General features: G+C 43.7%; 1 protein-coding gene across 3 annotated transcripts in view; it reads left to right on the forward strand.

Annotated features, from left to right (window-relative positions):
• The window catches only part of STMN2 (stathmin 2), a 32,633-nt gene that overhangs the window by 1,781 nt on the left and 15,029 nt on the right, over positions 1-15,823 (forward strand). For all 3 annotated transcript variants that reach the window (XM_081116592.1, XM_081116591.1, XM_081116590.1), the window contains exons 2-3: positions 13,730-13,825; positions 14,845-15,017. In XM_081116592.1, coding sequence (XP_080972718.1) covers positions 13,730-13,825; positions 14,845-15,017 — 269 coding nt within the window. The remainder of the gene's footprint in view (positions 1-13,729; positions 13,826-14,844; positions 15,018-15,823) is intronic.

Below are 15,823 nucleotides of genomic sequence, written 5' to 3' on the forward strand. Positions count from 1 at the left end.
ACACAAAGGCGCGGCCCCACCCCAGTCGGTGGGCGACCACGGAGGTGACCCCTGCAGGGGCGCGGGGAGGGCTTTCTCATCTCGGCTCCCACGCCCACAGAGTTGGGGACTAGTCCGCAGCCCAAGCCCACGGGCCATGCTCCGTTTCGCGGACCTCCCTGGCAGGCTCGCTAGGAGGGACCCTCCCTCTTTGAGCGGGGCGCGGCCGGGCCGCACCCCTCCCAGCTGGGGCTGGACTCGACAACCCCCAGGAGGGGGCGCACATCCAGCAGGCGCCTGGAGCCCCGCAGCCCTGCAGAGCCCCCACTGGGCCTGCCCTCCCCGCCCCGAGCCGGGCGCTCGCCCCCGTGGGCGCAGCCGGGAGGCTGGTTTCTGCGCAGTGTCCTGAGCTACCCCCGCTTCCCTTCATCCGCGGTTCACCCGCAAGTCCTGGAAGGTTCTGAGGATGGGGGATGGGAGCAACCTGGCTCTGCGCTCTGCTGCAGGGCGGGTGGGGGATGAGTCTACAAACTCCTCATTCTCAGTGTTATTATTATTTCAATCATCATTATTAGTATTTTATGATTCGGTGGCCTTATTTGTCCAGGAGGTTTGAATGATTGCATCTGGTTAAGGATTACCCCTTGTTGAGCTCCCTCTTTCTTCTATTCCGCCCCCCCCCCCCCCGTTGCTCATTTTACGTTATAAAGCAAACGTATTTTCAGGTTTTCTCGAGATGTTGTGTGTGCATGTGGCTCAGATGTATTGCAGGTGCTTGTTAAGGGCAGGGCTGTGTCCTAACGATTGCTGGAAAATTCTCTGCAGAGAACTGTGGCTGCAACGGGTGAAAATACACACATATAACTGAGATCTTCGGATCTTCCGCACGCATTCCATAAGGTTGTATCTACAAATACATAAATATAGGTTTTGCACAAAATTATAACTTTTCTTCCCAAAACTGTTCTTTCCATGGCTGACTCGTGATGCGGTCTCAATTCTGCACAGAAATATGGTTGGTGAAATGGTAGCGAGCATGCCATTAATAAAAACCCCACCCAAACACGACAGATGCAAGGGTCCTTCTGCCATAAGCAAGCTGCATCTGCAAATCATGGAGAAGCACAACCTCTGCAATATTAAAATAGTGGACTTTGAAATCATTCCAGTTGCAAAGCATAATCAATTAATCACCAGGGCGGGTGCTTTTTCCTGATTCATTAAACAATTATTGCGTTCGGTGTGATTGCACTAAGTGCATAGAACATTGCCCACACCTTCTCTAATGAAGTGGGCACCTTCTAAATGGATAGATAAATAATAAAGTGAGAAGATCAGGGTTTGGTCAGGATTTTAGGATAAAAACGAGAGAAACAGCAGTAGCTTATCAATTAATCATATTAAATGTGGGCAAAAGTAGGCTTACAGTTGTGAGCATGCAAAACAATTTATTCTTTTATTATTTATTAATGTATTATTTTCCATAGGAACAACTGTAAGCCTACTTTTATCCATCTATATGTATGTATGTGTATATATGTGTGTGTGTGTGTGTATCAGGTGAATAAGCTGAGCCTGCAGTGAGCATTATGTGGTCCCTTTTAGCCCCATGCAGATCACTTGTGTGATGGTGTAAATTAATACACTGGTGGTGTTTGCCTATGTATGTATTAAAATGCATACATGTTAAAATTCTCTGAAAGAAGCTACAGTATATTTTAAAATAATAAATTGAAATTGTATGGTTTGTAATATTGAAATCCAGAATTTTGTTTAGTCAAAATCCACAATGGGTCTGTGATGTGTTTTACAGGTTTGTAGTGAATTGTTCCAGTCCAAGGGGGGAGGGGAGTATCTTTATTGTTAGAGGAATTGCTTCTGCCCTTACTCGTTAACATTTTTAGAAGGGTTTTATCTGTTGCATTAAGTACACTTTTACTTACTTTGGGGTTTTTCTTCCATTGTTAGTGGATAGATTGTGGAATAAGCATTTGGTCATTTGGCCCAATATGTTTTCCTTCTCAGGGATGGAAATGCTGCAGGCGGCATTTCACTCTGATTCCAGAATTGCCTTCTCAGAGTGCCAGAAAGCCGTGTCACACACAAAAATTTAGGATCTAAATAGTTACTTAATTCCATGAATATTTAGTAGTTGCTATCCGTCATAATTTTAAGTTAAATCTGTACAATTAAAAAGTAAATGGAAGATGAATCGATTATATATTTAATTGGGGCTATTTCTCATTGATAGATCCAGACAATCTTTAGCAAAAATTCCTGATTTATCAATCACCATTGTTTTTCACTCCAAGGGAAGGGGACCGACTCTGTGCCCCACTCCACCCCTGTAGCTGGTTCCACACCTAAGGCTGCATGCAGCTGGCCTCCCAGCAGGTGGCTGCCTGCTCTGGGCGTGGCCACCCCACGCTGCTAGCTAACTCCAGCTCACAGCAATTTCCTCTGTGGTTTTGGAAAAACACAAGTTATTCAGTGGTCACAGAATGTGTGATCTTATATGAAAATGGAAGAAATTTGCCAGACAAGGGGAAAATACCAAATTAGCCAGTGACCCAGATGTTCCCAGTACCAAGGCTGGTTTCCTTTCCTGGTTCTCTCAGTTGGAAACCTTGGAATCTGCATTAACTTTTCCCCCCACTAGAGGGCAATCGAGTTCTCTAAAGAGAGAGTAATTTAAACCCACTTTCAAATACTAGTTTTCCATTACATTTTTTTAATCAGCTTATTTGGTTACTTTAGTGCTATGCATTACCCTTCCGTGGAATAAAAGGGTTGTGAACCTAGTTAACTACATATTCTCTTATAATTTTACTTTCTAGTTTCATTACATTGTTACCATAATATCATTTATATTAATTTGGAGGGGAGAAGTGGACAAATAGTAGAAAATGGTCCATAGTAATAGCAAAATTACTTAGGAACAGAATATATTAATGTTTAAATAAAGGAATAAATTAAACAAAAACATTGTTTACTTATTCACTTATTTAAAACATGCTTGACGTTGGGGACCCACCTGAATGTCAGTTGTCACCTTCAGGGGCTTATGGGCCAGTAGGTAAAACAGATACAATGTGATACTGAGGAGAGATACCAAAAACAAACATCACTAATTTATAGGATCATCAAAAGTGAACTCGTTTCATGTTTGACTTGGTAGGGAATTTTTTTCCCTTATATTTCATATAAGTATAATCCACCTGTAAAGTATTTAATAGTTTCATGTGACTGTGTTCCTCACACTTTAATGTGCATATGAATCACCTGTGATTTTTATTAAAATGTGAATTCTGATAAGAGGTCTGGTTGAGGCCATTCTGCATTCCTACCAAGCTCCCTGAGGATGCTGATTCGAACTACCAAACTGGTCAGTTTTAGAAATATAAAATGTGTGCTATACATGTCCCTTTCATAATCAGCTCTAGTATGATGCCTTCACATTTTCAAATCCATGGTCAACTTTACAAAACATATCACTTCCAAACTCATACCCTTAAGAAGTTAATTCCTCTGAAGATACATGTCTTGGGCAATCACTCTCTCCTCATTGGATTTTTAAAAAGACATTCCTGTTGCAGGATGTAGGACACAGCAAAAGACTTTTAGGAGAAATGTCGAAAATGAGCATTTGACTCTGTGTGTGTGTGTGTGTGCGCACGTGTGCGCACATCTAAGGAAAAATAGATGTGGCTTGTGGCACAATTGAGAAGGATCGATAATTCAATATCCAATATCTCCAGCTTACTGTTATTTACAAAACAATGAGTTCAACTCGGAAGTTTTTAGTTGAGGATTAACATACAAAAGTCTGTAACCCCATTTGCCATACAGCTAATTTACTGTGAATCCTCCACGTACTAGAGCAATTAAAACAGAGGGGGAACTGCATTAAAACTGCCTCTCAGTGTGTCCCATGCTTACTGCCGACCAAATTTCTCTAGCGGAGTGTCTTCCTGGACACCACGTGGGGAAATGCATAATCGAGTAGGGCTGTAGATCTGAAAACAGATTGTGCGTTTTCTGCTTGCTTAAGCTGATAAAGGATCTCCTTTTTTTCCTTAATACTCTCTAAGAAAGTCAACCCAGAGGGGAAAGGGTCTTGGACTGTCAGCAAAGATGTCACATGTCAGTCCTCCCGGGCAGTGGGCGACTTGCCCCTGCAAATGTGACCACATTTCTGGAAATGTTATCCTGCAAAAACGATGCTACACACGAAATACCTCAAGTTAGAAATGCGTGTTTCTCAGATGAGTCCTAAAAACATCCCAAATAAAACTGCCACTGAGTGGGGAGGGTGTACCCTTTATTCAACATGAAGTTGGGTTAAGCCTCCCTGTCGATTCCTTTGTTATCGTTGTTAACTGTTCATTTCAAGGCCTCTCAAAAGCTAGGAAACTTTCAGTTTTGCAACTCCTGGTACATTAAAGAAAAAAGAAGACCTGCTAAGACAGCATTACAAAAGTAATGTGTGTTTCAGGCAATTAATCCAGGCAGTCTGTGGTGGCTGCATGAATGTCTCATTTGGAAATAAAAATCCAATCCTGACCACCTTGAAGACTGAGCCAAAAAATTTCTTGACTGTTCCTTTAATCAACACTTTTACTGTGACATTGCTTTCTTTCAAACATTTTTCTTCTGGCATAGACAAAGATTTCAAAATGTCTATAAGAAATGACTTTTATTTATTGATTTAACCTTTGCATAACTTGCTAGCACTAAGCACTTCACACAATTATCTACGTTAACCATCCAATAATCCTAAAAAGTAGGTACTATTACAGGTGGGTAAACTGAGGCATGGAGAGATTAAAGTGACTTGCCCAAGGTCATACAGTTCATCAGATCCAGAATTTGGGCCCTGGGCCATCTGGCTCCAGAATCTGCGCCTTTAACCAGTACCAGGTACTCTTGTACCTACTCCCTGTGGGGTGTTTCCACCTTGGGGTCAAACCTCTGATGCCACCATTTAGTTTAACAGACTGAGATGGTCTCACCCTTTCTGAGCAGACTCACCTTGAAAAGGAAATATCTTCAAATTGATGGCTAGTTTTAATAGCTAACCTCAGACTTATGAAAATAATTGCCATGATTTGGGCTTTTGGGGGAGAGAGCTAAGAATTTTGGGGCTGTAATGCATGGAGCACCCGGTGAGCTGGAGGGTCAGCTGGAGGCACATTGATTTCTGATGTGGACACACCGTGATGACTAGACTCGGGTGGGGGTCTCAACCTAATCGGTGGTGTCATGGTTAACGCATCTCAATATGGATCCTTAACCCCTTCCATAGACTCTAGATATTCAATTCTAATACTTTGTCTTATGGAATAAATCTAGGACTAAAAGAAATATACAGCCCAGGCATCCACATTTAATATAATCGTTGGATATTACTTCAAGATTCCCCTCACCTTACTGCTTCCAGAGCAGCGGGCAGCCGAGATCGTGGGTGGGAAGGCTTTGACACTCTTATGAGACATTTTTAATTGCCTTTTAATAAAGGAATGACGCCTGTCGTTTGTCAAGGAGACATTCGCAGCGGTGAAACCTGTGTTTATATAACCCATTTTTATTAGCCCTGATTGAAGATAACATTTTGTGTACACTCGTTCTCACAAAGCACCTTTATGTGGATGTAAAGGTTAATTAATGCATCCCAGCAATCACTTGCTGCTAGTCATCTGGAAACAGCATCCCTTGAAATTGTACTTACAGAAGAAGCCACACGTTATACCATCAAACCATAGCAAAAAAAAAAAGATTTTTCTCCCTAGTAGTTTTGCTGACCTCTAGGTGAAAATATTTAATACTCTGAAAAATTACAAGATTCCAAAAGTTTGTTTTGTGATCAGAATAGATAATCACAGTACATTAAGAAGAATGTCGCCTGGGAGTGATGTTTTTTAACCAAAATCATTGCAGAAGCACTACCGTAGGAGTGCAGCTCGCTGTGCCTTTGATGTCAGAGTTTATATGTCATCACTGCTACGAGGACTTAGTATAACAATGATCGTCGGTAACCTGAACCTGTCGGTCTTCTAGTCGTTTGTCTTTATGGCAGTTTCCAAAGAAATGGATGCAATGTATCTAAACCTAGGCCCGCAAATGCTTGTACAAGAGGGAATTTTTTGGAAGGTTTTTCCTCCTACCAACTGCAGCCATATAGTTTAATTTCACTCAACGAAACTGCTCTATTGTGTTATTTAAGTCCTAGCTTTGTCTGAGACGTGCTAGTTAGCATCCTCCTTACTATCATTGTTCAAAAACACAGAGAATTACCGGAGTCAACTCTAGTCTTTTGATGCACAAATGACATGATCCTGTCACTTTAAAAATCTTTTCATGCTACTTCAGGGCTACTTTTTCCCTTTATAATTAAAAAAACAAAAAGAGCTGGTACTTAGAAATAATGTCACTGCAATCGTTTTTTAAATAACGAGTAGTTCTAAGTCTTGACAATATTTATATGTTTGATTTTTTAAATACGTATTTGTTTATTCTGTTCTCCTTGACCCAAAGTGACTGTAAGACTTGTCACTTAAGTATGACTCACAAAGGTGACCGGAGACTTGTTTTCACTCATTGGAAAAATATTCCCTGACTGTTCAGTTTTTTTGTCCACACCAGTTACATAAGCATTAGCACACGGTTTTTGAATGGATGGCTGAAATAGACCTCTAATGAATGTGATTTGAAAATCCGATTTTTAGGACACTATTGAGTAAACTTTATGGACTGTGCATCTTACAAAGTTTCATTGAATGAGGCTAGAATTCTCCGTAGGTTTTGGGAAACAATCGAAACCCCCCGAGGCTTTTGTGTCCTATGTCTGAAATAGTTACTGTCCATGAATTACCTACACATCCTTCATTTCCTAAGGAAGCATTTGGGGACAATGCTGTAAGCCTCGGGTGACAGACTTACCCAGATAAGGATTCTATCCCATGAAATGGAACCGTAATGATTATTACTTGGCACAAACACCAAATTAAAATACTTTTATTCACAGTTGGTGCTGGTAATTATTGTAAGTCACACGAGTTTTGAAAGATACACTCAGAACTACAGCAACAATATGGGCCTCTTAGAATGCACAAACTTTCCACTATCAAGGAAATAGAGGTTTATGTGCAAATTGTTCAAGAAATGTGCTCTGAACTTGTAGCAAATTTTCAGATTGGCAGAGGAGTTAAATTAGGATGTAACTGATGGGTTTGTCACACAAATTGTTGCAGAGTGTCTGCTTAAACTGACTGTTTCTTCTCAATTCTCTATACAAAATCAGCATATTCCATTATCTGAAGACAGGCAGCCCCATCTCGTGATGATAAATGGGGCTCCTTTGAATTAACTGTCTGTATCCTCAGTATCTAAACCACTGGTCAATTCAACGGAAAAGTCAACAGGCTCATTAACTGAGATAAAGTCATCTGAATCTTCTACTATAATTTTTCATTTTTCACTTGTAATAAATGTCGTAGCTTTTCCATTCCTGAAAGCTCCTGCTTTCACTGAGAACATGGTAGGTAATTCACCATGTATGTAGCCTTCTACCACCTCACCCAACAAAGGCATAAGTCACAGTCAGACTTAATTCTAAAATCCATGAGAAAGAGAAGCTGGAGCTTATTTTCTGGGGAAAGTTCACACATTACAGCAAAGTGAACAAGGAAAACCAACATCGGTATCATTGATGAGCAAAACATTCCTGATTGCAGAAATTGACCCCACCCATGCAAGGATTAGGCCACATAGGAAGTATGACTTTTGTTGAATTAAGAATAGATGCAAAGCATTTTTCTACTCTTCAGCCAAAATATTAAAAAACAATGGTGAGAGCTCTGGCCTGTGTTTTCAGTGGTTAGAGCGTCAGCCTTGAAGGGTCTCGGGTTCGATTCCCAATCAAGGGCACGTACCTGGTTGCAGGTTCATTCCCCAGCCCCTGTTGGGGTGCATGTGGGTGGCAACCAATGGATGTGTCTCTCTCACATCGATGTTTCTCTCTCCCCCTCCCTCCTTCCCTTCCACTCTATCTAAAAGCAGTGGAAAAATATCCTCAGGTGAAGATTAACAACAACAACAAAAAGTAATGGTGAGAGATTTACATCACCCGGGGGCCACATTCAGCTGTTTTGGAGACACACCTCCAGGGGCAGCTACGCCCAGCTCAGGAGATGGCAGGGAAGGGAAGGGGGGAGCTGTTCTTATGCGAGAGCCCCACTCGCACAGGTGGACAGACTGCTTTTCACCTTGTTACCTCTACCTGGTAGTACTGGGGAATTAAGGAAAAACAATTCGCCCTCAGTACCCAGAATCAGTCTTGGTGATCAAATCTTGAAACTTAGACAGAATAAAGTGCTTCTGTGGCTCCTGTAAACCACCACCTGGTTTGGTCTCCATGGAGGACGGTAAGTTTCTTTCATCAAAACGGACAAGACCCTGCACAAGGTAGTGACATCCTCAGTACACTCAGCGGGAGCTTACCTGGTGCCATCAGTAAAGCGAGGTCACAGGCTGATACAACTCACTGTCCCTATTACAATTTTGACCACAAGGACCGATTCATATCTTCCAATTTATTTTCCTTGTCACAACTGCTTTGCTGAGAATCGATCTAATTGAAATTTAAGAGCCTCATGTGTTTCTGTAAAACCCAGTGATGGGTTATACAGCTTTGACCTTCTTAAAGGTCACTTTATTTGATTCAGTATCTGGTCCTACAGAAACAGCATGCTGCTTCAGCCCCTCAAATATTAATCTTCTGGAAGCTCCTGGTCATTACAGCTTAGGAGACCATAATTCTTGTGGGGAAAGTGAGTAAAATGAAGGCAAACTGGACCCATATTTACACTAAACCAAACAGCATGACATCATCGTAGCAGGAATATTTAGGGCATTACCTCATATCAGAGATCTGCTGGGATGTTAAAATAGATTTCTTTAAATCTGAGATTTATTTTTCATTTAAATGTTGAATCTTCAATCACATATTCATCAACCAAAGTTTTTTTAAGGCCCAAATTCAAGCCCATCTAGTATGCAAGCATCTTAAATGAAATTATTTTAGTATATTTCATCTTTCAAGAAGAAAGTCACAGTGAAGGAGGTCCCAAAAGTATAACTAAAAGAGATGATAGATTTGACTTTTAGAAGACAATCCGACCTCAGACTCTAGGACCTCAAAACAATCAAACTACCAAACACTGCATGCATGCACGCACACACACAAGCACACACATGCACACACACACGTGATATGGACAAAATCGAGTTAACATGAGCATTAGGAGCTTAACTTATAACATAAAAAGAAGGCATCACAAAGGAGCTGAGAAATGACTGGTTCCCATCTGTGCTAAGACTCAGACAATGGGAGGCAAAGAGAGCCGAGGGTACAGTGAGGAGAGCGGCGGAAAGTGGATTTGGTGTTAAACAGTCGTGGGTGGAAGTCTCAGGTCTTCAGAACCGATTAGCAGAGTCCCCCGTTGCCGCCACTGTCTGCTGTCCATTCAGTGGAGGCTGCCAGACAGGCCCACAGTCATCTCCCCACTGTGCCAGGTCCTAAGGACACCTCCACCTGGAAATGACAGGCTTTTTCCCTAAGAAAAGAGGTGCCTTTAGTCGATGTTTATAAAAATTGGTAAGCTTCAAATAAAGAAGTTTTTTCCGTGAAATCCCTCAGAAACATCGCAAATCCGAGCGCTGTAAAACCAAGTACAAGCACTGTCCCCTGCATTCTGCATATCACCTGATTCTATCCTGCACTTTCTGCCCAGAGGCTTTCCAAAGAAGAAATTTAGGTTGAACTCTAGTTGAGTATTAAAGCCAAGAAACCCCCAACTAGACTAATATGAAAACATGCGAAAGGAAAGGAGAAAGGAATGTGCTAGCTGACCCTGGGCGCTCTTCAGGGGAGCCACCCAGACAGGGACACAGTCCACTGTCATGGCCAGTCCTCTGAGTGGCTGTCCTTCCATCATACAGACGAGTGGTCCGCTTGGAGAGTATGACACATCTTCTCCCAAAATGCCACGTTAGTAACATTGCCAGAGCATGCCCTACCGTCTTTCACGTTAACAGGGAATCTAACACATATTAGATTTCACGTTCAGCATGAGCCAAAGCTGAGGAGTCAAATAAAATTTTGCCCAGAATGAATAAATAGAAGGTATTTTACGACACTCCTGGTTCCAAATCAAATGACAACAAAATCGTAAGAATGAGAGCTCCTTCTGGTGCGTTCTCACACAAGCCAAATGAAGTAGGAAATTAAAAATTGTTGCTTATTTGGCCTTTCGAAAATAATGGGGCATATTGTCATGAATAACATGCATTACCTTCTTGTTGAAACACAACATGTATAAAATTAGAGGTAGTTGAAAGCTGGAGCGAAGGGCTTAAGCGTATGATATGTACTTAGAAGAATGGGGGAAATGATTATAAATGTGTATGACTATTTCATATTTTCCCAAGTAAGCAAAATATCTCCTGTTTTAATCCACCCCAGTAGCTAATCTGCTTATTAAATCTCTAGAAAAAGTATATTGTTTTCCTTCACGACTCTTTGTTCCTCAAAAGGAAAAAAAACAACTCCCCAGGTTTATACACACGCAGGAAAAAGAAATAGAAAAAGCTCAGGTAACCGCCTGCCAAAATGTATCATTCTTAAAATACCCAAATGGCTTATACAAAAGTGTTTTTCCTAAAATACCTAGATGATTACCATGTTCTCTCTCTCACTGGCTGGGATATGAATGTGTAAGGCTATACTTACTCATATAATAAAAGTATACATACTCAGAGCTCCTGTTGAGAAACTGAGTTTTCCAGCCATCCGCACCAAGTAAAATCCTCAAGTCCAAAAAAAGTTTCTTTCTATAAAGCTCTATACTTGCTCGTAGCCACGCAGTCGGTAACTCACATACACAAACGCCAAAGAAAAACTGGAAGAGAGATAAGGCTTGGACTCTGCATTTTACAAATCAGTAATCCTAATATACTAATAAATAAAAAGTAATGCTATTCTTTTCTTGTTAGAAACCATATATAGACAGTGAAGGTGTGTGTTACGAATCTGAGCAGATTGTTGGAGGAGCTGAATAGTTACGTTCAAACCGGACTCCTGATCTGTCGCACGTTGGGCCCGTTACTCCGCCTCTCTGAGTCTTTATTTCACGTCTAAGTCTGTACTAATAATAGTACCTTTCTCCTAGCTTTGTAGAGCTGATTAAATGAGAAAATGCATGCAAAAAGCTTAGCACCATGCCTGCTACATTGTTTGTGCTCAGGAGATGGCAGCTGTTCCCATTAGTTCACTGTAGCCATTCAGCAGAGTGGGAAAACCATTACTGTTCCTGTGTCGTTAGGCTGAGTGGATATTGCTGTAGAATCATACATCATGTTGTGCTGAATTTTAAATAGATTCATTGGGGAAATACACTTACTTGCAAACATTCATAGTTAATAGCAAGTGCAAGCAACTATGAAAAAGATTATATGGAGTCACCGATCACCTCCCACATCCTTGCAAAAGTGCATACAACTCTGCCTGGTGTTGGGGAGGTTGAGAAAAGATGAATATATGCTGATTTCCAAAAATCAATGAAAAGCCATTGTCAATTCAAAGTATGAAATATCAACAGTGAGATATTATTAGCGTGTTTCTAATAGCCTTTGCATTTGCTTGGGATTTTTTTTGTTGTTGTTCATACAAAAGTTTATCCAGATTATATATATTTCCACACCTCAACCCATGCCATATTTTCTGCTAGAACAGCTCACCTTCTGGACTCAGTTGTAGCGACACGTTCTCTGGAAAGCTTCCCTTGACACGGTCCCACAAGGCTCTCCCTCCCCTTTCCCTGTGCCCTCGGTCCACATTCAGATAGTATTTCCCATCACTGCTTCTTTCACACACTCTCTTGCATTTCCCTTCCTCTTCCCCTTGCACTACCATTTCCGAAGCCATACCATGTTACCCACTAAACTTTATTCGGCCGTTTGTCAAGTGTGTCTCCCAGTGTCTTTCCAGCATAAAGTGGCCAAATAAATGTAAGAAGAGGCTTTTAACAGGTAACCTCACCCCTTTGGAAATGTTCATTGGCCCTCTATTGCTAAGATGAATGTCATGGCCAAACTTTGACAATGAAAGGGGACCTTATGGATGGGCTTAACCCAGAACTATGCCAGCAAACCAAGACTTACAGCGAACCAGCCCACCGCCACCTCTGAGCTTCTCAAAGTTTCTCACAAAACTATTCCTAAGGGTTGATGCACAACTAAACTCCCAAGCTTAAATCTCTTTCAACTTTACATTTTAAATTCATGATATTCTAACATTCTTGGATAAAACATACCCATGCTTGTTTTCATGTAAATATAATGTTGTAAGTCACAGTCCTTTTCCATGAGCAAAATTTCCAAACATCTTACTCAAACTCATGGAGCAGAACTGACTCCCAGGAAGACTTCCTGTCCTGGCACAGCCCAGCCTGTGGCAACGCTGTCTCCTCGGGCACAGAGAATGCCCTTCACGAAGACCGGGAAGCAAAGGATACTTTCTGGAGCTGTCAATCCTTCTGTGGACTCTCTGAGTCCGTAAAAGTCTTCCGTACGGACTCCTTAGTACCACAATTCAATGTCAACAATAGGCACACCTCCCTCTCCTTTGATTTCCTCAGTGCTATGCAGCCTTTACTACCCAGGTCCATTGGCCCCAGCTGCCATGTAAAACACAGGACACCCAGTTCAACCTGAATTTCAGGAAAGCAAAGAAAGGTTGTTAGTATGTCCCATGTAATATTTGGATTGAACTCAACTCGGTGTCCTATTTATTTATTTGCTAAATCTATCAATCCTGACCACCATCCCCAGCCTTATCTGACCAGGCAGGTCCAGCCCTCTGGGCACATTGAACTCATCCTGAAAGTCGAGCAACAGAATCTCAACAAAGGTGAGAGGGCCTCCCCTTCCTGTCCCCACCTGGCCATCGCTCGTCCTCGTGACCACCAACAGTGACAAAATGCCCTCCACGGTCACCTGGGCAGGACACCCCTTGAAGGAGAGAGGGCGAAATGAAATGGGGAGAGGGCGGTGAGGAGTAAGGAGGTGCCCACCTGAGCTCCTGCCGCCGACTGGCAAGGTGGGCACCCAAGCTGGGTTACTCAGAGAACAAAGGAGGCTCTTACCAGCTCTCAGGCCAGGTTTTTGGTGCGTGTTGAAAGAGGGAGATGTGAGAAAGTGAACTTGGAGGAAGAGAAAGCAGCAACGGGGGTCCCTGGAGAATGTACCTGCTTAGTAGGTATCCCGATGAGTTCTCTGCCTGCCTGCCTGCCGGCCAAGGACACCTCCTGAGTCTCACTTGTACACAACAGGCCTGCACACGGACTAGAATGTGCCTGTCTCTCTGATCATTTCTGTCCCTGCTTCCTCCAGGTCTCTCCTGTCTCTCCCTCCTGTCCCACCGGCTCTCATCCCCTCCACCTTCCTACCTCTAACCCCCTTTCTCCCACTTCTTGCCTAACCGGCTGTCATGTGTCACCTATGTCGTCTGGAAGGAGGAACGTGCGCTTTGGAGTTCTGTTTTAATCTTTCGTTCACTTCTATTTTGTGAAAGAGGGCGAAGCGGGCCCCTGGCCGTGCACATTCTGGAGAAGGCTGTTACTACTCAGGTTAAACGAAGCAGTAAGGGGAAACTGAGGAAATGAGAGGTTCTAACCTGAGTCCTCTGTTGCAGCCTACAAGGAAAAAATGAAGGAGCTGTCCATGCTCTCGCTGATTTGCTCCTGCTTTTACCCGGAACCTCGCAACATCAACATCTACACTTACGACGGTGAGTCTCACGGCAGAAATGCCTCTGCCAGCTAGACCTGGAAAAGCTGGGACCCCTTCGATTCTCACTCTCGGCTCCTGATAATTAGATCGGCATTGGCGGATCTCACTGTGGACCTGCCGTGTCTAGCTATTAGGACTTCTTTGATTGCCTATTGCTCAGAACGGTTTGAATTTGGTGCTAACAACAGAATTGTATATGGGAACTAGAGAACTTTGTTATTTCCCTCATCATTGAGCCCAAAAATGCCTCCAGCCACGGTCATTTCCACTCACAAAAATATCTAAATCTGTGCTACTTGGTTTTCATGGGAAGCTCATGTTTATTTGAAAAGAAAATAAAGTTTAGATTAAAATCAACTCAGGCTATTTCTTCCGAAGAATGCCTGCCATTACTCAGGTCCCTATGGACATGGTTGATTCCCTAACACCGTAAATATTTATTCTGTTAAAATATGTCCATAATTATACCGAAGAAAGAAGTCTTGTGTTTCCAAAACAAGGTTGAGCAAATGAGCCTGTGCAGCACTTTAGCCCCACCTGACGGGCAGTGATGCTGGTCCCAGCTGCCGGGGCGGAGATGCTGGTCCCCGCTGCCGGGGCGGAGATGCTGGTCCCCGCTGCCGGGGCAGAGATGCTGGTCCCCGCTGCCGGGGCGGAGATGCTGGTCTCAGCTGCCGGGGCGGCGATGCTGGTCCCCGCTGCCGGGGCAGAGATGCTGGTCCCCGCTGCCGGGGCGGAGATGCTGGTCTCAGCTGCCGGGGCGGCGATGCTGGTCCCCGCTGCCGGGGCGGAGATGCTGGTCCCCGCTGCCGGGGCGGAGATGCTGGTCTCAGCTGCCGGGGCGGCGATGCTGGTCCCCACTGCCGGGGCAGAGATGCTGGTCCCCGCTGCCGGGGCGGAGATGCTGGTCTCAGCTGCCGGGGCGGCGATGCTGGTCCTGAGACCGCGATGCTGGTCCCGGCTGCCGGGGTCCCGGCGCTCAGGCTGTGTGCTGACGCTCTCGCGCTCCCTCCCCAGACATGGAAGTGAAGCAGATCAACAAGCGGGCCTCTGGCCAGGCCTTCGAGCTCATCCTAAAGCCGCCGTCTCCCATCTCAGAAGCCCCGCGAACTCTGGCTTCTCCGAAGAAGAAGGACCTGTCCCTGGAGGAGATCCAGAAAAAACTGGAGGCTGCCGAGGAAAGGAGAAAGGTAACATTTTTAAAATTTATTTTTAATTATAGTTGACACACATTAGAATGGTTTCAGTTGTATACATTTATATACACACAGCCCCTCCATCTGTCTGTCTGTCTGTCTGTCTCTCTCTCTCTCACACACACACACACGCACACACACACAAGGACACTTGAATAAGCAGAGGGTCTTCAGTAGACTTAGAGCCAGCCCACTCCAAGTAAGGCTGCTGCTGTTAGACTAGCCGAGGCCAGAGGCCTCAGACACCAGGGCAGCTTCAGTGCCTGGTGCCTGGTGCCCGGCGCCCTGCCCCCATCCTGGATCCCTTGTTACAGAAGCCGCTTTCCCAGGATAAGCCAGGAGCTTGCCCTGCCCCCTCCAGGCCTCGCTGCCTGCCGGTGACGGTGACGTTGCTCCTCCTGAGATCAGGACCCCCTCTGGGATCATGTGTATCTTCCCGTACTCACTTCTAAGCCTTGATGGCATTTTCTCTATTTTTCCACTGGTCCCTGTTTGTATTAGAGACCTTTACTTTTGCCAAATTTTAATTTTCCACGATCAGATAACTAAGAAAAGCCAAGGGAATTAAAAATGGAGGGCCCCAGAAATCCCAGGGGCTTTATACACAGGGACAGAAGTTATGTCTGGATGTGTCTGTACCAACGATGTGATTATGGGAGTCCATCCCATCGAGATACCCTTAGTCAACCCAAGTGGTAATTCATACACACTTTATATTTCCCACTGGCTTCATCATCATATATTTTTACAGTTATTTAGTCACTAAGAATATGCTCCATGCCCAATCTTGTGATTTGAGT

Source organism: Miniopterus schreibersii (assembly GCF_964146895.1).
Source record: "Miniopterus schreibersii genome assembly, chromosome: 17".
In the NCBI taxonomy this organism is placed as follows: Eukaryota; Metazoa; Chordata; class Mammalia; order Chiroptera; family Miniopteridae; genus Miniopterus; species Miniopterus schreibersii.